Source organism: Fusarium oxysporum, chromosome I (genome assembly GCF_013085055.1).
Source record: "Fusarium oxysporum Fo47 chromosome I, complete sequence".
NCBI lineage: Eukaryota > Fungi > Ascomycota > Sordariomycetes > Hypocreales > Nectriaceae > Fusarium > Fusarium oxysporum.
In genome coordinates this window covers 489,083-509,572 of record NC_072840.1, presented here as the reverse complement: position 1 = coordinate 509,572, position 20,490 = coordinate 489,083, and the positions used below count along the sequence as shown (strand labels likewise).

The 20,490-nt window shown below is 48.9% G+C and overlaps 8 protein-coding genes across 8 annotated transcripts; 4 read left to right on the top strand and 4 right to left on the bottom strand.

Moving 5' to 3' along the window:
- Positions 1-15: 15 nt before the first annotated feature.
- Positions 16-1,906, top strand: FOBCDRAFT_313338 (uncharacterized protein; the record flags this gene model as incomplete). The annotated part of the gene is made up of 2 exons (XM_054702629.2): positions 16-583; positions 1,069-1,906. 2 exons carry the CDS (start codon positions 16-18, stop codon positions 1,845-1,847), a joined length of 1,347 nt encoding a protein of 448 aa, XP_054558604.1. The 3' UTR covers positions 1,848-1,906.
- Positions 1,907-2,253: 347 nt separating this feature from the next.
- FOBCDRAFT_266459 (uncharacterized protein) lies at positions 2,254-2,625 on the bottom strand (the record flags this gene model as incomplete). Its single annotated transcript, XM_059611388.1, has 1 exon — positions 2,254-2,625. One exon carries the CDS (start codon positions 2,623-2,625, stop codon positions 2,254-2,256), a length of 372 nt encoding a protein of 123 aa, XP_059466518.1.
- A 383-nt stretch (positions 2,626-3,008) lies between these two features.
- On the bottom strand, positions 3,009-8,282 carry FOBCDRAFT_234965 (beta-glucosidase; the record flags this gene model as incomplete). Its single annotated transcript, XM_059610002.1, has 8 exons — positions 3,009-3,206; positions 3,265-3,967; positions 4,015-4,323; positions 4,826-5,009; positions 5,707-6,235; positions 6,282-6,581; positions 6,939-8,167; positions 8,222-8,282. The coding sequence occupies 8 exons, from the start codon at positions 8,280-8,282 to the stop codon at positions 3,009-3,011; spliced, it is 3,513 nt and encodes a 1,170-aa protein (XP_059466517.1).
- Positions 8,283-9,094: 812 nt separating this feature from the next.
- Positions 9,095-10,708, top strand: FOBCDRAFT_246418 (major facilitator superfamily domain-containing protein; the record flags this gene model as incomplete). The annotated part of the gene is made up of 4 exons (XM_059610777.1): positions 9,095-9,200; positions 9,254-9,928; positions 10,103-10,325; positions 10,371-10,708. The coding sequence occupies 4 exons, from the start codon at positions 9,095-9,097 to the stop codon at positions 10,690-10,692; spliced, it is 1,326 nt and encodes a 441-aa protein (XP_059466516.1). The 3' UTR covers positions 10,693-10,708.
- Positions 10,709-10,913: 205 nt separating this feature from the next.
- On the top strand, positions 10,914-11,552 carry FOBCDRAFT_130 (uncharacterized protein). The gene is made up of 2 exons (XM_059607863.1): positions 10,914-11,150; positions 11,203-11,552. Exons 1-2 carry the CDS (start codon positions 10,982-10,984, stop codon positions 11,352-11,354), a joined length of 321 nt encoding a protein of 106 aa, XP_059466515.1. The 5' UTR covers positions 10,914-10,981; the 3' UTR covers positions 11,355-11,552.
- A 341-nt stretch (positions 11,553-11,893) lies between these two features.
- On the top strand, positions 11,894-14,991 carry FOBCDRAFT_313334 (uncharacterized protein). The gene is made up of 4 exons (XM_031180437.3): positions 11,894-12,241; positions 12,295-12,444; positions 12,494-12,941; positions 12,990-14,991. The coding sequence occupies exons 1-4, from the start codon at positions 11,904-11,906 to the stop codon at positions 14,919-14,921; spliced, it is 2,868 nt and encodes a 955-aa protein (XP_031041205.2). The 5' UTR covers positions 11,894-11,903; the 3' UTR covers positions 14,922-14,991.
- Positions 14,992-15,068: 77 nt separating this feature from the next.
- FOBCDRAFT_234962 (Alpha/Beta hydrolase protein) lies at positions 15,069-16,014 on the bottom strand (the record flags this gene model as incomplete). The annotated part of the gene is made up of 3 exons (XM_031180436.2): positions 15,069-15,579; positions 15,632-15,713; positions 15,774-16,014. 3 exons carry the CDS (start codon positions 16,012-16,014, stop codon positions 15,069-15,071), a joined length of 834 nt encoding a protein of 277 aa, XP_031041204.2.
- A 429-nt stretch (positions 16,015-16,443) lies between these two features.
- On the bottom strand, positions 16,444-20,152 carry FOBCDRAFT_234961 (uncharacterized protein; the record flags this gene model as incomplete). Its single annotated transcript, XM_059610001.1, has 4 exons — positions 16,444-17,489; positions 17,843-17,874; positions 18,086-18,245; positions 18,298-20,152. The coding sequence occupies 4 exons, from the start codon at positions 20,150-20,152 to the stop codon at positions 16,444-16,446; spliced, it is 3,093 nt and encodes a 1,030-aa protein (XP_059466514.1).
- Positions 20,153-20,490: the final 338 nt, after the last annotated feature.

Sequence of the window (20,490 nt, the reverse complement as noted above, 5' to 3'; positions counted from 1 at the left end):
ATACTATTGTGGGCCATGTCAACTGATCCACTGCGTCTCGACGATTTTATTTATCGGCTAATCTATGAAAAGGGCTATAAGACCTGGTCATCGTTACTAAAGAAGGCAACTAAAGATCCTGAGATTCCTTCAGCCAGCTTACGGGTCGAGCATCTCTTCCCTCAGCACCCTTACTTTCCGATCGGACTTGAACTCGATACTACTGGGTTGCTAACAGCCACATCAACGTGGGTTCCTGGGACAGGATCCTGTGATTTACCGCCCTTCGAGCAGCCTTTTCGAATCTTACCGCGTGTTGCTACGCCTACCAGATTGTTTACCTCGACCAAATTGCCTCTCCCACTATCTGTCTGGTTCAAGCAAAGTGACAATCATCTCACAGTCCTCGTTCTCGCATGGGCGTATGCTTTATCAGCGCGATGGGCCGAGATTTTCTCTCAAGCATTGCCACTGGAGTACACTGACAGTCAAGCCGAGTGGTTGGCCACGCGTACTTGCGACAACACAGAAGCAACCGTAGATGTTGGAAATGTCAGTTACGACGCTGCACGATGGTGGGCAGGTGTAATTCCGCCGGGCCAAGGTTGGAAGGCTTCTATGGTGTGTGGACGCTATAAATTCATGTCTTCTTGGTCCTCGACATTGGAATCAATTCCAGCTGTACGATTATTCAGTGCCTCGAGGAGTAAAGCGCCAAGTCACCAACGGTGCACGAGTCTTGAGACGGCAGTTCAGTATATTTCTGACTATTGTACACTCCATTCCGCTCACGATCAAAACCGTGTTGTTTTTGCGACAGCCCTCATGCTCCCGTTGGCCAACTATGATAGGATAAGCGTCCTACTTCCGGTGCCACGAATGTGCACTGCGCCTTCAAGAATCAGGTCAAGCGCAGAATCGATAGAAGAACCAATCTGTGGGCGAGACATCCGGCAGTTCGATAGGCTTCTCACCTTGTCTTGCAACCCTCACAGAGTGAAGTCCATTCTTGGCAGTATTTTCTACGAGCCTAGCGTACTATGCAATCCCTGTGGTCCATGGTTGCAAGGTACTGCCACTGTCCTCCAGTCAGGGTTGATACAAAACCTAAATATTCTGGCTCGGATGTTCTCCCTTCGAAGCCCTCATCTGAGTTTCTGTGGCTTGGTGCCATCATTGCTGGCTTGCACAGGAGTTTCTTGAGAGGCCCCCAAGGACTCCTCGGAATCAATAGTATCGATATTCATGAAGCAGCTTGGACTGGCACCCTGATCTCCTTCATTCAGGATCATGCCCCTCAACAGCCAGAAAACACTACCTCGGTCTCACGCGGGCATGAGTTCACACTAGCTTTCCTTACCCAGGGGATAGCCAGATACAGGTTCCCACCAATCTACCCATATCCGCCTCTTGGCTCAACGGCTGTTGACGATCTAGACCTTGATTTTCGTCTTCACATAGCATGCCAAGGTGGACACAGACTCGAGTTCTCCAAGATCACCTGGACCTGTGCAGGAAGTAAGAATGAAGTCCAAGAAGCAGCCGCCTTGACCACAATCATTTGTCCTTCATTGAAGTCAAGTCATCCTGCAGCTGCTAGTCTTATAGACTATAGAGGGCTGGACCCAGACAGGGTTATTTCAGAACAAGTCACGCGAAATGTATTTATGTGGATGCGAGAGATAGATGACTTTCCAATCAATGAACGGGAGATACATAAGCATGAATGGTTTAACGATGGTGACTCTGACGGTGACGATAGCAACTGTGCCGAAGGAGATTGTGGTTCCACAATGGGTTGTAACTTGAGTGTTAAGGTTGGCGGCTGGATCTGTGGTGTTATGACCGCTCGCTGCAACTCTCTATAGGATCCGATCTACAATAGGAGCATAAACTTTGAGACGTCGGATGCTGGCATCAACTTAACAAGAGCTTGAAACAGACCAAGCGATCATTCTTCTGCAAAACGCTACTCATGAAGCAAAGTCATGTATGTGTATAAGGACTGCATCAATGCTAAAGTGAACGTATTTATCCGATAGGCAGAGATAGAGCCAGTTTAATGAGTGTCTAGAACTCGAAGAGATCATGGATGTCTGAGAACCTAGACAGGACATAATCCAAGGCAAATATGTAACGATCCACTGAGCGTCAAACGTCAACTTTACACCCGAAACAAGGGCATGGATCTTGGCCGAACTTCTTAACAGATGCCGTTACTTGGGTCGGCCCTATGACCTTGCAGCTAATCTTTAATTCAAGACCAGGTAAAACTCACCTAAAAACCCAGTCGCTAATCATGGAGCTTCCTCCGCGAGCACAGGAATTGATCTCATTCTGAAGACGCAAAACGCATTCATCATCGGCAAGATCAAAAGCATGATAGATGTTCAGATTCTGAACCATGAATTCAAGCTTCTGCGTAGGAGAGTGCTGAACGCACGTATGCGCAGCCTCGCCAGCAGCAAAGGTACCTTGGAAAGCACCGAGATATCCGCTGTGGCCTTTGCAGGCGTTGACAACGTGCTGGCAAGTAGCGGCGCGATCTTGCCATTTGGCGCCGGTCCAGAAGCAACGAGCTGAGACGGTACTAATGGAGAGGCTGATGAAAGCGATTACGAGGATAATTGAGATAAAGGACTTCATTTTGACTGAGGTCTTTGAGTGTCGTTTTTGGGTTGCGGAACGCGGTAGCTTTATAGGAGTTGAAGAGCTGAGAATGCGATTCAATAGCTTACATAGTAGGCCGAGAGTACGGGTGCACAAAAGCTAAATGTTTATTTGCAGAATGAGTGTGTTCTTCAACCGCAGAGTCTACTTCTGGATCAGTTGCATATAGCCTTCCGGAGGATTCGCAGCAAGCTCCAAACGGACCCTTTGTGTGATATAGTTTCGTGTGACAGACAAAACCTAGGCAGGCAAAAAAATCCTAATGCCTCTACGATCATTACACAAGCATCCTTTGTGAAACCTCTGTATCAAATTGCGAGACAATGTTTCACGAATCATCCGAAGAGGATCGTCGTGCCCTATGTATCATGATTAATATGTTGACCCTCGTCTATCCAACTCCTCAAGCCGTCTGTATTCACAATCTCGCTCCGATCGAGGTATGACAGCACTTTTGTAAATTCCTGGATGTACTCCGAGACACGACGGGAGAGCTGTCTATCCATCTCAAAGGGACAGTTGAGAAGGGAACTGGCAATGCTGCGCACTTTGTAGATCTAACGTGGAGTTTTGTCAATCTGTGAGATCTTAATGAGAATGTGACGTGAGACTTACGAGATATAGACCGTTGGGCTCTAGGTACGCATGAGGGATGCTGTGGAGGATATGAAGCAGTTGGCGGGATACGTCTTCACGGTCTTTCCAGTTTTGTTTGAGTTGAGTTGCGATGTATGAGTCATCTCCCTCTCGGTCCTTCATCTCTTGCAGTGCGACGTCCATTTTGTCGAGGAGGAAGTTCTGGAGCCATAGGTGACTGACGTGCAGGTTGGCTCTGGTGCTTTCATTTTGCAAATGCTCAATATGAGCCTCAGTGAACGCACCTTGGCGCCTATCACTACTATCAAATGGTTGGTAGTTATCGCCTGGCCCCCATTGGCGCATGTGCGTTGGCAAACCATCAAGTATATACCGCAGTTGATCAAGGAGATCTCTCAGCTTCGATAGACGCTCCTCTGGGGATCTACCAAACCCGCAGTTGCAACCATCATTGACCATGGACTCTCGCATACCCAAGAGGAATGCGCGAGATGCCATGATGAACACAGTAGTGGAGTGAAATGGGGCATCGTCTGCTGAGTCAGTGTTGTTTGGTAGCCCTACGGATGGTGTTGATGGAAGCTGGCCGACGATTCCTGTTTCGGTTATGTTCTCGTCGACAATGTTGAGAGGCTCCAATGCAGCAAAGTTGACATCTCGGATGATATAGTTGTCGAGATATGTCAAGTAGTTGCATCTACCCGGTTGGATCTTGGAATGTCTGACATCTCGTTAGCCGACAAGAGTGCTTGAAACTGATGGACTTACGCGAAAGTGTAGAGCTGTAGCCAGAATGACTTCTTCCGCAGTTGAGTCTCAATCGGATTCAATCCCTCGTATTCAGATACAAGATGCATGCCTAATAGTCTCGCAAGCTGCATCGACTCTGCTTCAAACATGCGGCTTTGGTTGATCTGTCCAACTTGGAACGCTCCGATCGAGAGACAGTATGCCGTAGCCCACTTTCGATGGCTGATATGATCCCAGTAATCCGCAGGCCGAAGACGGATGCACATCTGAGAGCAGTGGCTAATCGTAGCTGTGCGAGTGCCAAATCGAGCTGCCAGAGCGTGGTAACTGTCAAACTTTGATGGTAGCAAGCCCACAGTCAACGAAGCTATTGATACGAATAGCAGTAGAGTGTCGAGGTCGGTAATATCTTTATTTAATGCTAAGTCGTTACGGAAGGTTGGTAGATGTACGACAGGAACAAGAGGGTATATGTGGTCGATGTAATCAGTCATGATGGTCATGAACAAGCTTCGGGGGCATATTTCATCCGTTTGGGACTGATGCTCGAACAACTCGACATTTTGAGGCTGGATGAAGTGCGCGACATGGCTGTGAATGGGTGCACGGCTTGGTGATGGCGCATTGGGCGATGATCCAAATGCCAGACTCAGATGAGAATTTCCGAGAGGTGTTGGAACTTCCGTATGGAGCGTCTCATCTTCTTCGTAATGGGTCGGGCTCTCAACGTGTAGTTCTGGAGAGATGGCAGCAGGTGGTTGAGTCGTCCTGATAGTTGTTAGCCAGGCTTTCATGTGACACGACAATACCAAGGGTTCGATATGACTACCTTCTTCTCTTCGGACCTCTAGGCCTCGTGGGTATGTCAAAACTACACTGAATATGCAGCCTCGAGCATCCCACGCAATGCGACGCTGTTTCTGCGCCATCCCTCGGAAACACGCACTTCCTCCGCCGAGCACGACACGCATCGCATGCCCTGGTACTCAACTGTCTCGCTTTTTCCCGGCCAGCTATGATAGACTCATCAGCTGCATTGTCGGTCGACAACAGTGATGTGTTGGGGTCTACGTCTGTCGTTCCCATGATAGGTAACCGATCAGTCGGGTCAGTTTCTGGGGTTGACGAGGCGGAGAAATACAGACTGCGGAGTTAATCGAGACCCGCTGGAATAGTCAGTGGGCGTCATGTGCCGCTTGGACTTTTTCGTTAGTTCATTTTTGTCGGAGCCGCAATTCTACGCCTAAAATGGTGGAGAGTAAAAAGGACGATGCCTTCCGATCAGATTAATCGACGTGCATCAATTCGACTTTGTGTGAGTTTGAACTATTGAGTAGCTAATGAAGTTTGACTCGCGACAATACTCCGCTATGGATTTAGTTGCATGCTGCTGAGCCATGATGGAATGAATCACAGTATCGCTTGACTTTAATGTAGGTCGCCTTTCTAAGAGTCTTTCGATGGCACTCACATCCCCCAGCGAATAAGGGCGAAAAAAAAAAAAAAAAAAAAAAAAAAGAAAATGACAAGTTACTTGATGCGAATAAATTATATAAATCATTATGCCTTATATCATCACATTAATCAACGACGGATCGTAGAATGAATAACACGGTTTATGACGATGTAGGGTAGTGAACTTTTATCATGTCCGAAGTCCCCGCCACGTCGTCGCGTTCTGGACCGTAAACGTCTTGTCCAGAAACTCACATCTACTGCTCATGCCAACAAGAACAGTATAATCTCCCGCGTCACTGCACCAATAATCCTCTCTCTCACTCCAATAGCTCGTCGCGCGGAGAACATCCAGCTCAACCCTTGCCCTACCATTTGCTCCTGGAACCAGATTGATCTTGGCAAAGCCCTTGAGCTCCTTGCTAGATCTCGTAATCGTATCAAGAGCAGAAGCAGTCAGTGGTGTTGGGTGAGGTGGCTTGACGTAGACTTGTACGACCGCAGCGCCTGATCGCGAGCCAGTGTTAGTCACATTGACGCTCACTATCAACTTCTTGCTCTCCGACTCTCCGTGCTCTTCGACACAAAGATCAGAGAGCGTGAAGGTAGTATATGACAAACCATGTCCGAAGGGGAACAAAGGTTCAATGTCGAGCGTGTCATACCAGCGATAGCCGACATGCACATCTTCGCTGTACAGAACGCGTCCACCTTCTGATCGGAAGCTCAAGGCACTGGGGTTGTCTGACACGCGTCTTGCCATGGTGATTGGCAGTTTGCCGGACTAGAACTGTTAGCAGAGCACTACGAGATGACTGGGGGTGACTCACAGGGTTCATAGCACCGAAAAGCACATCGGCGATACCGTTCCCGGCTTCATTACCGCCGAACCACGCTTGCGCAATGGTACTAGCCTGATCAACCCACGGCATTGAAACAGGCGTGCCACTCTGTATGAGTACCACTGTGTTGGGATTCACTTGCAAAACTGCGGAGATCAGATCATCGCTACCGGGAGGAAGAGACATGTTTTCGCGATCTTGACCTTCACTCTCCCACTCCCCACTCGTCCCAACGCAAAGAACGACTTGATCTACGCTCTTGGCCAACTCAACAGTGTCTTGGAGTGCCTGTCGCGGCTCAAGTCTGGGGCAACCTCCGAGACGCATACCGCCTTGTCCAAAGTCAACGACTCCCGAGACCTTGAGATCAGAGGTCTTGTCGCAGCCCCAGCGCACGACCACGTTGTAACTCTTGCCGCCTTCAAGCATCCTGCTCCCTGTCTTTTCGACGGTACCGCAACCAAGGAATGAACTTCCCGGCTTTTGGTCAACGACATTTGAGACTACTAGCTCACCGTCAATGAAGAGCTCGCCAGTTCCATGGACACAAAGACCAAAGTCCCATTCTCCTGTCTTTTCTGGAGTCAAGACACCCTCGATATCAGTGTACCAGACCTGCTCCAGTGCCGGATGCTCATAGTCCACAAACCAGATATTCGAGTCATCAAGAATCCTCGTCTCGAGGACCTTGCGTGTATCTGGTCCGGAGCTAGGAGGAGGGTCATTATATATGCGCAAAGTGAATCCTTGACGCTGTTCGCCAACTGTCTTCAGCAGCTTGCCTATTTGAGGCAGTGATCGATGACCGTAGAGTCCTTTTGTAAAGGAAACGTCCTTCGCAATACCCCTGATGCCCTCCAGTGGAGAAACGGTATGGTATGCTCGAAGACTTGCACTTCCACCACCGCAATAAGTGCTGATGTCGGCATTGGGTCCAATCACAGCGACCGGCTTCGCAGGATCCAGCGGCAGAACTCCCTTATCATTTTTGAGTAGTACCACAGACTCGGCGGCAGCTTCACGAAGGAGTCGACTGTTCTCCTCACTCTGGAGTTGAGTCTCCGGCGCGTTCGGTGGAATACTCGTGTTCTCGATCGAATGCTTGACCAACTTCAAAATATTCCTCACACGCTCATCCAGTGTTGACCTCTTGACTTTATTCGACGTAACAGCGTGAACCAAAGTCTCCCCACGCCATCTTGTAGGACCCGGCATTTCGAGATCTTGTCCCGCATTGATCGCCTCAGTCGTACTGTAGGTTCCGAACCAGTCGCTCACAACTAGTCCATCCCACTTCCACTCATCGCGCAGGATATCTTGCAGCAAGTGATGGTTGTCTGGGGCATGTGTGCCGTTAACTTTGTTATATGCCGTCATGAAAACTCTCGGACTCGCCATCTCAACAGCAATCATAAACGGAAGAAGATACACCTCTCTCAACGCCCGTTCCGTAATCTGTACATCAACAGCCATTCTAGCACTCTCCATATCATTACAAGCAAAATGCTTCATCGTAGCAGAAACACCATTTCTCTGCACACCACGTACATAATGCCCCGCCAAGATACCCGAAAGAACAGGATCTTCGGAGAAAGACTCAAAGCCTCTTCCGCCTAATGGCCCTCTCTGGATATTGACGGTCGGACCAAGAAGGACGTGCGCACCTTTGGCGTGGGCTTCGTCTGAGAGTAATCGACCCAGACGGTAGATTAGGTCAGTATTCCATGTTGCGCCTAGAGCGGTGCCACAGGGAAGACATGATGATGGGGTGCTGTCGAAGAAGTGAGTTCCTCGCACGCCGTTGGGGCCGTCTGAGAGGCGGATTGGGGGTATTGAGAGGCGTTCAATTGCTGCTGTGTGCCACCATCCGACTCCTTCAAATGTTGTTAGCAATACTATTTATGAAGAATCGTGAGCTGATGACTTGCCTGCTGTAAGCTGGACCTTTTCCTCAAGGGTCAATTGCTGGATGAGGGCCTCTACATCCATTCTGGCATACCTCATCTCAACTACTCTTGTTTGGCAAAGTGATGATGTGATTGATGCTTGACAAGGAAGGGGATTCTAGCTCGAACAGAAATGTGATTAACTAACCAAAAATGACACTGAGCTATATAGTTCATGAGCATGATCATGATGCAGCATTCTCATCCTCGTGCTCCATCATGAGGCGATAAATCTCCGCCAGAATTACAGCCAGTCCACATTTTGCCCGCAATTGGACCAAAACTGCACTGAAGATCACGGCAAGCCCAGCACGCAAATCACCCACATTGAGAAGAATTTCTCGCATTATGCGCCAGCTATTTCTCCTCAAAGCTCCCCGAAATCATCTGCCGTGTTCTTTACAAGGGGCGGAGAAATACATCCCACCAAACCGCGCCAAAAACCAAGCTAAGCTCACACCAAAATCTCAATTCTCCGCCTCGTAATAGTTCGCTACGTGAAATCCCCACCAGCAAATCTCCGCAATGCGACATCGCCCTTGTAATTTTTCTAGCGGTACGGGGAGACGCGAAAACGTCTGATTCCCCATGGGCAGGATTTACTCTGGGGTTTTGACAGAGCCTAGTGTGCCATGTGACACTTTAAGTGGTATGGAGTATTTTGGTGGATTTTTTTTGTTTGTCAATAACGTGTATGGGAGGAGTATATAGACTTGCATATGCCCTCCGCAAAACATCAATGATCGACACAGGCTTTTGACATCAGGTCTTCAATTATCTCTTGGAGTTGATCCTCGATATTTTTTTCCTTCCTCCTACGACAAGTGGACTGGCCCTCAACTCTCTGCAGTAGCCATGGGCACCGTCGCTGAAGTTGGCCATGGGCCGTCCCATCAACCATGGTGGAAGACAAGCCATTTGATCAAGCTCAACTCCATCATCCTGTCACTTGTACTCTTCTGTAAGCCCTCATACTCAGCATCTCAAGTATCCAACTAATCAATCCCTTCACAGCCTCAGCCAACGGATACGACGGCGGTCTAATGGGCTCCATCCTCGCGCTCAACACCTGGAACTCATTCATGCAGCACCCCACCGGCGCATATCTCGGCTGGATGACAGCAATCTACTGGCTCGGCAACGGCCTCAGCACTCCCCTCGCAGCATGGTGCTCCAATCGCTACGGCCGCAAACCAGGTCTCTACGCTGGCTACTTCTTCCTCATAATCGGCGTTGGAATGCAAGCTGGTGCACCCAACGAGAAAGCTTTCACATATGCTCGACTCTTCATCGGTTTCGCTGCTGGCTTCTTGGGAAACTCTGCTCCTGTGTTGATTAATGAGATCGCGTATCCTTCGCATAGAGCTATTGCGAGTGCGCTGTTTATGTGTGGGTGGTATGTCGGCGGTACGATCTGTGGATGGGTCACCTTTGCGTGCCGTGTTATTCCTAATGATTGGTCCTGGCGCATTCCGGTCCTGCTACAGATTTTCTTACCGCTGTGTGCACTGCCGGGCTTTTTGATGGCGCCGGAGAGTCCGAGATGGTACGTCAGCGTTGGACGATTAGAAGAAGCAACAGATGTCATTGCGAAGTATCATGCTGGAGGCAACAGGGATGATCCGATTGTGAGCACGCAGATGATGGAGATTGAGGCTGCTATTACGGCAGAGAAGGATGCTGCTAAGAGTGCGTCTTATCTCGACATGTTCAAGACCAAGGGAAACCGACATCGATTGTTTATCTCGGTCACGCTCGGTTTTGTTGCGCAGTGGGCGGGCAATGGTGTTGTGTCGTACTATCTGCCTCTTGTGTTGGACTCGGTTGGTTTGAAGACAACGACTGAGCAGACTCTGATCTCAGCTTGTCTCAATGTCTGGAATCTTCTTTGGGCTACTGCTGCAGCAGTCAGTGTTGATCGACTTGGCCGCCGATTCCTTTTCTTGACTTCGGCGAGTGTCATGTTTTTATCATTCGTTGTCGTCACTGCTCTCAGCGCATCCTTTGCCAAGTCTGGCGCTTCATCAGTTGGATTGGCTGTTGTGCCGTTCCTATTCATCTTCTTTGCAGGATATGACGTTGGACTGTAAGTTCACTGATGTTTCGATTTTGTCACAGCTAACATGTTTAGAACACCATTCCTTGTCGCATATCCCTGCGAGATCTGGCAATTTTCTCTTCGATCCCGTGGTCTCACGGTGGCCTGGTGCACGACCGTCGCATCAATCTTCTTCAACAGCTTCGTCAACGCCATTGCTCTCGACGCGATTCAATGGAGGTATTACATTGTGTTCGCCGTTATTCTGTTCATCTTCATTTTCGTCGTCTATTTTACCTACCCCGAAACACGTGGACACACGTTGGAGCAGATGGCGGTTATCTTTGATGGTGAAGATGCAGTGCCGTCTCAAGCTGTTGCGCTGGAAAAGACTGATGTTGAAGAGAAGGAATAATGATAGGAATGTTGAGATAAGATAAGGCTTGTTAGTAACCAAAACAAGCATCGTCGATCGTCGATCTAATGGTATGATCGGTGATTGATTGATTGGTCGATTCTGAATCTGACGTTTTAGGCTGCCGTTGCTATCAATGACGTCAGTGTGAATGTATCATGTGCCCAGTCTCGTCGTAAGCTTGATTCCTTTCAAAAAGGCTTCTCTCCTCTTCCTTTCCCCTCTTCTTCTGTATCAACACTTTGTCTCAATCAAATCACCAAATAATACTGCAAAAGTCGCTGTCAAAATGCTCAACAACGCTTTCATCGCTTTCCTCCAGCTCTGGCTTGCTACGCTTGCCTTTGCTGCCCCTATCGCTGACGAGGTCACCGTCACTGGCGCTGAGCCGTGGCACTACGGAACTGGTGGTGGAATTATCGGTTTCATCATTTTGGTCCTCGATATTCTTGTCTGGAGTGCGTATTTCCATGTCTCCCCGCTGTTTAAATGGTACTAACAAATGTACAGTTGAGGTCCTTCAGTCGAATCGCCCCGTCTCGCACAAGATCCTTTGGTGTCTGGTTGTCTTCCTCTTCCCCGTCGTCGGAATGATCATCTACTACCTATTCTCCAACCGCAAGTCTCACATGCGCAACTCTGATTACACCCCGGTTCCCTAAATGCATCGCGCATCAATTGACGACAGTCACGCGACACACGGCAACAATACGACAAATGAAGAAATGGGGCTGAGGAATGACGTACGAGGCAACAGGAAAGTGGAAGTGGAAACGGGCAACAATTAAATCAGATAGCGACTTGTTTTTATGGTAAATGAATTGACGAAACGTTTACTGGGGAGCTCAGATTACGCCTTGCAGACGTGTGATTTTGGCCACGACCACAGCTGTGTCATTCAGCCTGGCCAACATCAACTAAATTGTCTTTCTGCCTGTTTTAATTCCCTGTTCGACTGCGAAATAAATCTATTTTCTGCCTTGACTGACTAATTATCCCATGTTAGTACATTTACTTGCGCAACCAACTGCATATGCACGTCTACGCGCGCGACAAGTGAAACATCAACATGGCGTAGCATCTCAGCCGGCCGTTGGTCCAGACCCAACAACATGTACTTATTTACGCCAAAATCCATGCCAACAGCCATAACAGATACAAACAAACAATTGCAATTTCATGTCACCACCTACGGCGCTTCTCACTTCACAATGCCACCCAATCAACGCGAAATTCAGCGACAGCTGATGAGAAAGTACAACATCATTTTTGACGGTCCAATTGACTCAGTCACCAGTCCTCAGTGGCCGGGCAACTGCAACACCATTTTTGACCACATTCGGCGACTCGGCAAAACGGATTACTCAGACTACCGCGAGAGCATCTCCGCAGACTTTACGCGGTTTCCATGGAGGCACCAGGTTCAGCAGCGCGCAAAGCGTATTACAAAGATTGCCAAACGCTGCTTAGAGAGCAGGAAGAATGAAAGCGGATGGCGTCTGGCGCTCGAATCAGAAGTCATGACCCGATTTTCTGTAGAGATTGCTTGGTAAGTTCTGTCAGGTTGATTATCGGTCACAAGATTGCTGAAATATCAACAAGTCGGAATTGCCGTGGACGACTTTGGCGTTCTGAGCAAGAAGTCGACCCAACCACTCAAGCGGCTGAAGAGGATGACCCCAATTCCCTTCGGGCTCGACAGAGGAGGCGTCAGTCGTGTACATGTAAGCCTAATGGCTTCTCGCGAGACATGTGAGTGCATTGTATCGTTGAGTTTGGACCCATGTTAATCACTTTTTAGACCAGAGCAGGGAATCAGCCCCTTGTTCGACGACAGAGCTGAAGAAGCAATTATCTATTCTAGTGAACTGCGAGCGGAGCTCCCGAAACGTGAGCACCGCCCCGATCGAGTCTTTGGGCTACAGGTTACCGAAAGGCTCTCTCGGCTACTAAACTACGCCGAGGATATCAGGAGTAGCCCGTTCAGGCTCGACGGAGATCCTCTTGTCTTTCCCTTTCTGGTGATTGAAGCCAAATCTGAGAAGGGCAGTGATGCTTTCACCGACACGCAGGTTCAAACTGCCTTCGCTATCAGAGAGCTACTCTCCATACAGCAGGAACTAGCCCATGTTGCGAATGAAAATGAAGAATGGGATGGAGGTCCACTTGTGTGGTTTCTGTCATACAAAGGCGAGCAGTGGAGAGTATTCGCAGCTTACATTCATACCACCCCTGATACGATATCTTATGTGAGTATAGCACGCATGAAACACATTTAGAGTCTAACACTCTTGCAGCGAGTGGTTCGTCTTTGGAGTGGCGGCGTCGACTCGCTGGACGGTGCACTTCAACTGCTTCTCATTATCGACTATATCGCTGATTGGGCACGGGACATCTATCGCGAAGGCATCGCCCGTAGCCTTCAAAGGCTTGCGCCCACTGACTCGGAGAGCCTGAGGCACGACGACGATATCTTCTCCATGGCTGGAAATATCAGATCGTGGATTGCCAGTAATTTCGACAGGAGTCACGACGCAAAGGACCGGCCTATGGGAGACTCTCTCTGCAAATTCGACTGCGGGTCAGGAGTTTTTCGAGACGCTAGATTTGTTGACTCCCAATGCATCGGTTTAGTTATCACCCACCACAATGTCGAATCCTTTCTGCGGACAGCCACCACGGACGAGGAGACAAGAGGTCTAATATCCGTTCTTCTGGAAAGCTTAGAGCGTCCCTGTCTTGCGAAGGGCCAAGTACTCAACGACTTGGAGCTCATGTGGACAGACACTGACCGCAATCTATCTGAAATACTACATCCAGAAGACGTATTCTATGTTGTCGCTGTAGCAACATTTTATCTCAGCCCAGGCTGGAAGCCTACGAGAGAATTGACGTATCTAGCAGTCTCAAAGAAACTTGTTCAAGACTCCATCAGGTCCCCAGCGGGGCCACTTTCATCCACCATACAACTTGAGAAAGCTCCGATGGTCGAAGACTTAGAATCACTCCGCGGGCATCTTAATATGTCGGCCGAGGATAATTTGAATGCCTGTCTTTATAACTTTTGCCTTCGGACTGATAAGCCAACCAGAGCTCGACGTTCGGAAGTCAACTATGTTTTGAAGACCCTACCGACAGTTGCATCGGATGATGCTGATCGGGAGCTACAAGACCGAGTTCTGCGGGCTTGTGCACGACCTAGCACAAGGAACTTTGTGCGTAAGCTGCATTCCATATATAAGATTGGGAGGAATGAACCGGATGTTCCATTTCTTCGTGTATCGTCAACAATGGATCGACTGGCCAGCCCCGAGGATTTGCAACTTCGACCCGACATTTTGGACCAGACAGAATGGCCCTGGGCACACGATAGCAGTTTCAAAACAATGAAGGAGTCGAATAAGGAATTGATCATTGTCAGGAGAGCTGCGCAGGTCACTTATTTCCAAGCGGATATGTGTATCTATGTTCTCGATACATCACTGGCGCAGCGAGGTATTCCCCAAGCTCTATTTTCTTGTCCACCGGAGACCCACGTTCTTATGCTCAAGCTTGATGAGGATCCCAGCAACATTGGTAGGTGGGGAACCTCGTTATATCCAGAAGATGAGTTCAGGAAAGGTTGGAACCTTGCTATTCATACTTCAGACGACATAGGCCGTCTAATGGATCACTTTGACAAGTTGAAGAAAGAGCTAAGGCAGTATCGAGGGTTTGGATTACTATCTAAGTGGAAGCATGTTACGACGGGTTGGGCCATGCATCAGAATACTAGGTCTCTGGACTTTGCCTCTAATCGGCCTTTTATAAGACATTCATACCAAGCCCCGCTGAGTAGCACATTACTCAAAGAGGAAGACTATGGATCTGACCGATTGCCTCCAATGCCCTTCCATTCTGGAGTCAAACAGGCGAATGATGCTACAACGAGGGCAGCGGGGTCAGCAAATAGAACGGCCGAATCAGTACGCAGACCAACACTAGAAGGGATATTGCAAAACACAGACAACACTCGAGACGGTGACGACCGTGCGAACTTCTCTGCTATGCCAGAGCAACGAAAAGAAAAAAGGCCCATAGTGGCGGTGGATGAGCCTGATGAGGCTGAGTCCTCAGCACATGCCGAACGACGAGCTCGTCAGGAGCGGGAAGTTGCCCGACGGTTTAATAGTGATTTTCTTTCCGACAAGGAGCTGGAAGAATTGTTGGCAAAGGGAACGCTTTTCTGAACTGCCACATACTGGTATTGGCGTATATCTGTACTATTATAAATTATCTTGTTATAAGAACTCAATAAATAAAGATGATATAGTCGGGACAGGTAGAAGTCACAAATACAGTTAGAAGATAGCCATAAAATTCTTATTCCACTCCCTTCAAGACAAATATTTAGTGAACCACCTAACTAATTGGTCTTCTGCCTGATCAGCCATATCTTTCTCCTCCTCATTATCCGGGTTGCCTCTAACAGCGAACCCGTGCTTTGCATTAGGAATGACAACAACTTCAGTGTCCACATCCTTCTTCGCATCCAGGATCTCAGCTGCCTTGTGCACCTCCTTCAAAGGCAAGGCAAAGTCGACATCACCAATGGCCATACTGTAGGGCAGTTTCACAGGTTCGATGTCTCGGGAAACCTCGATTTCACTCGGGTGAGCAGTGAAGGCTGCGTCGATGATCGTCTTGCCATTCGCAGCTACCTCGCCGTGGGCTAGATGGGTGATACCATATGCGCCCCAGCAGAAGCCCACCACGCCAACCTTGAGATTAGCTGCTTCATTGCAACGGAGGTCGTCCATGAACTTGCGAATGCCAGGATAACGCTTCTCGGGCTTGTTACGAATGCTGAAAGGCACCATGACGAATGCAGCCTTTAATAAGTTCCATCTGATTCTCTGCGTTAGGAATAACAGTGTTATTTGGTACATGTTTAACTTACGGTTTTACCAGCCATCCCCAGAAACCTCTATCATTAAGAACACTGTCGATGACGGCTTTGATGGATGCGGGCGCAGAGGTGCCTGAAAATAAACACATAAGCCTTCAAGTACCGAGGACATGGACAGAAACCATGAACTCACCATACATGAAATCAGGAACGTATACTCTGCAGCCAGTCCGCTCTGCATATTTGTCTGCCACACCACGTAGGTTGGTCGTTTTCCACCCGAACGCATCCGACATAACGACTATCAGTCCCTTTATCGAAACCTCTTTGGTCTGAGGTTCCGCAACGTACACATCATGACCGTGAAGTTTGGCCTCACGGCCGTAAACAGGACCAGGATGGTCATGTCCTGTGTAACAGTCAGCGCATGGCATTTTGCTTAATGTTGACGGCTAAGTTTGAAGCACAAGAAGAGGGCTAGCCACTTCTTCAGAATTGACCAACTAGAGATACTGAACGAAATGCCAATTGGTGAGGATTTCATTTTATCAAGCTTAGTTGAGACACGACTGTTTCCCGTGTGGGGTTCCGAGCACCCGACCCGGTGGGCATCCCCACCAAAAGTTCCTGATATGCTCTGTAGTTGTGGATCTGGTTTAACACCCACTCGCGAAGGGAGTCTGGTCGGGTGGCACCGCAAGAATTCAAGGCGCTTGTTGCTTCATAGCATTGATATGCTACCATCACGGTTGCATTTTCAACTTGATAAGTGATGCTCATTGACAGTAATACATCTGACTCTTTGATGATAACTTATTGCAAAATGAATGCCAAAATAGTTACACAGCCAAGTATACACAATTCTACCATGAGTTAGGAGCAACGTCTGTGTAGACTCTGAAGCCGCTGTTCTGCTTCGCATCCTCGAAAGCCTCGTGATGCTCCTCCAAGCCGTACACCTTGTGACTCGAGCCCCCACGCCTGCCGAGCTTGAGAACCCCCGAATTCACCATCTTGATAGTCAACTCAATTCCTCCTCGTGATACCATGACCTTACCAACGATCTTGATGTTTTTGTGCATCACGAGTGTGTACGGAACTGAGATAGACCCAGACGGTGCTCCGCTGAGGACAACCCTGCCTTCTGGTAGCACAGCCTGTATGGCGGCCGAGAAGTAGGGAGAGCCGTTCAAGCTGCCTGATGCCCAGTCATTGTATACTTCGACACCGCGCCCATCGGCGCTTGCCTTTCGGATTGCGGCCGCGTCCACCTCGTCATCTCCAGTCATGACAACATAGCTGAATCTCTCGTGGTTCCCAAGCTGCTGTTTAAGGTATGCGAGCTTTGTCTCACTACGACCAATAGCAATGACGTTGGCGCCCAGAGCCAGTGCCATGTCAGAGGTGATGCCTCCGTAGGTCCCAGTGGCTGGACCAAGTACAATCGTCTCGCCTGCTAGTAGATTGGCAGCCTCGAATAACGCTCCAGCAGAGATGCTGTAGAAGGAGATCTCGTGAAGGTCCGCAGGCGTGTATCCAAGTTGCTTGCATAGCCGATCCTCGTCTAACACAAAGACATTCTCGAGAGGAACTTTTTGATACTGTTGGAGGGCGCCATCTCGCCATTCTCCCCGCATGAGCTTGCGACCTTTCGTGCCCTCTCCGCCGTGGTGTCCCTGGATGATATTCACGCTAGGATCGTCTCGCGCATAGATGGCGGCCGAGAAAAAGACCAGATCACCGGGCTTGGCAAGTATGGCATCCGATCCGACAGCGTGTACCCGGCCGATATGACTTGGATGAGGCACCAGGGGAAGGCTCAGGTTGAAGACAGGCAGCTTGCCCTGGTGAATATCTTCGGCATAAGGGAATACCACTGTGTTTAGAACTTGGACGACGGCTGAGCCAGCTGTTGCCTCAGGGACGGGGAGTTCAACGAGCTCCAGAGGTTTGTCGAATGAGGAGAGCCATAAGGCACGATTCGTAGTTGTAGGGACGCTAGGACTCATGTTGGGACTGGTGGAATGGGATTGAGCGGTGAAATTGATTGGAGAGAAGGGAGGCTTTGGGAAAGTTGCGGTTGGTAGCTAAATACAAATGCTTGACTAGTCCTAGTGAGCGACAAGCCAGCTACCTCACCAGCAACTACTACCAAGACTTTCGAGCCAGCCTCGAAAATGAGCGGGTGGAGTTCATTCCCACCCGATGACACAACTCCACCCATACAACCCACGAAATCTCCACGTTACTGATGTCTAGCACCACTTTGGGAGCATATTAGATCACCTCGAAAACTGTAGAGTGGGCAAAACCAAAAAAAAAGTGATGGGAGTTCCAAGGCTCGCCGTTTTTCGTCAATTGATACATAGTGATAGTGATTGTACATGAATATTACGGAAATCTACAAGAGAGCCTGCCCAGAAGTCACTATAATCTTGATGAGAATAGAAGAGCCCGATCAAAATAGTGAAATCAGTTCTCAGTCTTTAAACGCCTTTATATTACCATGCCATCCCATTCAAGTAATCTAGACTCTCCATGTCCTGCTGGGTTGGTACGCCTGCTTCGCCCAACTCTGCTGTACCAAATATCTTGCCCCAGGTTTCTATATCGTATTCGTCCAAATTTTCAACTGATGTCGGTGCATGAGATTGAGTAGTTGACTCTATTTGGGTCTTTTGTCAGCAAGAGCGTGAAAGCAAACATCGTTGACCTACCCTCAACTTGGCGAGCCAATGAAACGGCGGAAGGCCTTTCTGGCCTACTAGTACCAACAGGGCCTGTTTCACAGACTTCCGGAGGTGTCGGTAATAAATTAGGAGAAGGCTTACTCGAAACCAGTAAATCAACAGAATGGTCCTGCCGCACAGGTCTAAAGACTCTTCTGCGTCCAAGGTCTTGGTAAATCTTGAATATAGCAGGCATTTTAGCTACATCAAACTCCTTCACAAAAGCTGCCATGAGATATCCCATAGACAGGCCAGCTAATCCTGTAACTTGTGTACTCGGTAGCTCATTTGTGGTAGCAAGATGTGACCTGAGGTGCATATCGGTGCTCGCGAAGGCGAGGTGAAGGTTGTACAGTTGCGGTGTCAGGTGCGGTGCCGTTCCCGGCTGAACCTTACCAGGTAATGGTGAAATCTGACAATGCTGTGGAAGTCCATCATACCAGCGATTCAATGCCAGTAGACTTTTGGTGCAAGGCCTGTTTGAAGATTGATGATTCGACATGGCATCGTTTAGGATACATATTAAGCTGACGTAGTAGTTGAAGATACTTAACACCCGCGAAGGCTGGTTCATGGAGTTAGTGTTGCCCAAAGTTGTAGAAGTTACGTTCTGCGGTTCCCATTCATTCGGACCTGTTTCTGCGAGCTTCAGGGAGAAACATAAATCTCCTGTCCTGAGATGGGGTGGCTTGTGCAAACGACATGATACGAGAGTATCGAGTATAAAGCAACTTAGGACAAGCCGCTTCTGATTGTCATCATCGACACTTGCGGCATTAGAGCCGTTGCTGGTAGAAGGCGCGGTACTGAGATGAAGACAAATCCTCACTGCTTGGCCAATCAAGTGCCATGAAGACACAAGATCTTCCTGATCCATTTTGAAAAGGCCCAGGATAAGCAAAGCTTGAACGTAGCCTGGAAGTCTCGCATCTTCGTTAGGTATCCGTTGTCTCGCCTCAGAATAGATTATTTCGGGAGCAGGAAGAGCAGATTGACCATCAGACGCTCCAGTATGGTTACGGGTATCTTGAAGTGAAGCATAAGCAACAACAGCCCATAGAGTGGCCATATTTCCCTTTTCTTCCCGATCATGTCTTGACGGCGAATACAATAACTCCAGCATCTTGTGCTTTTGGACCATCGGGAGCCAACAATTGGTATGGGCAAAGTATATATCAATTAAGAGCCGTACCTGTTGAGCAGACGCGGGGGATGATACGTCGTTCCATGGAGCCGGTTGGGGCACTGACGCGTCATGAGTGGAAGGCGTGTTGGCCCTGTCGGTATCCATGGGGTCTGAGACCTCCCGAGCGTCATTGGCTGGCGTTGAAGTCTGTACAGCCTCGAATACCTTGACACGAGGGGCGAGGTCGGGAGTGGAGGCTTCAGCCTTGACGGACGCCACGGAATTTGCACCGTAGTCGTTCCCTTGCTGAATATTCGACAACAGCAGATCCAATTCTTCTTGGATGTCACTACCGTCCCAACCTTGTCTGAGTGTCTCGTAGTCTCTGACAAGCCTGCTGTTCAAGACCAATCTGGATCGCGAATCTAGGGAAAACTGAATATCTGGCAAGAGCTCTTGGACTACAACCTTGCTATTAGGAACGACGGTGAATACAAGTGCCCAAAGTAGTTCCAGAGCCCTCACATAGCCCGTCGTCAACCCACGCTTCTTGGAGTCGGGGCCATAGCTGCATGGGTAGTGGATGGCAGAGCATCGCGAGCAGGTTGGGTGGCTGCCATCGCATCTGTGCTTACGAGCACGGCAGTAATTGCAGGCTCTTGAGACGCGCTTGTGTTTGTTGACTCTTGTGCGTTTGGGTTTGGCAGGCGGATCCATTGTGATTGTAACGGTGATGAGAATTTGAGGCTCTGGGAGTAGTCTATCCTATTAGCTTTTATGATGAACAGTTCCAATATTTAAAATAATGGGTGGCTTGGTACTTGCAGGCGGCTGACATATGCGCTACATAAATCGTCATTTTCCCACTTACGGTGGGTAACTTTAAGTTGTCGTCGGTCGATCCACCTGCCCCGTCCAGCACAAAAAGTACTGTAAAGTGCTACCTCACACCACTAAATACCACGCAAGGTCACCCATTTCACTTGATTATGCCCAATATTGAGGTATCACGAAAGCCAGTAGCATTTCAAACGGACATGCATCAGGTATGCAAT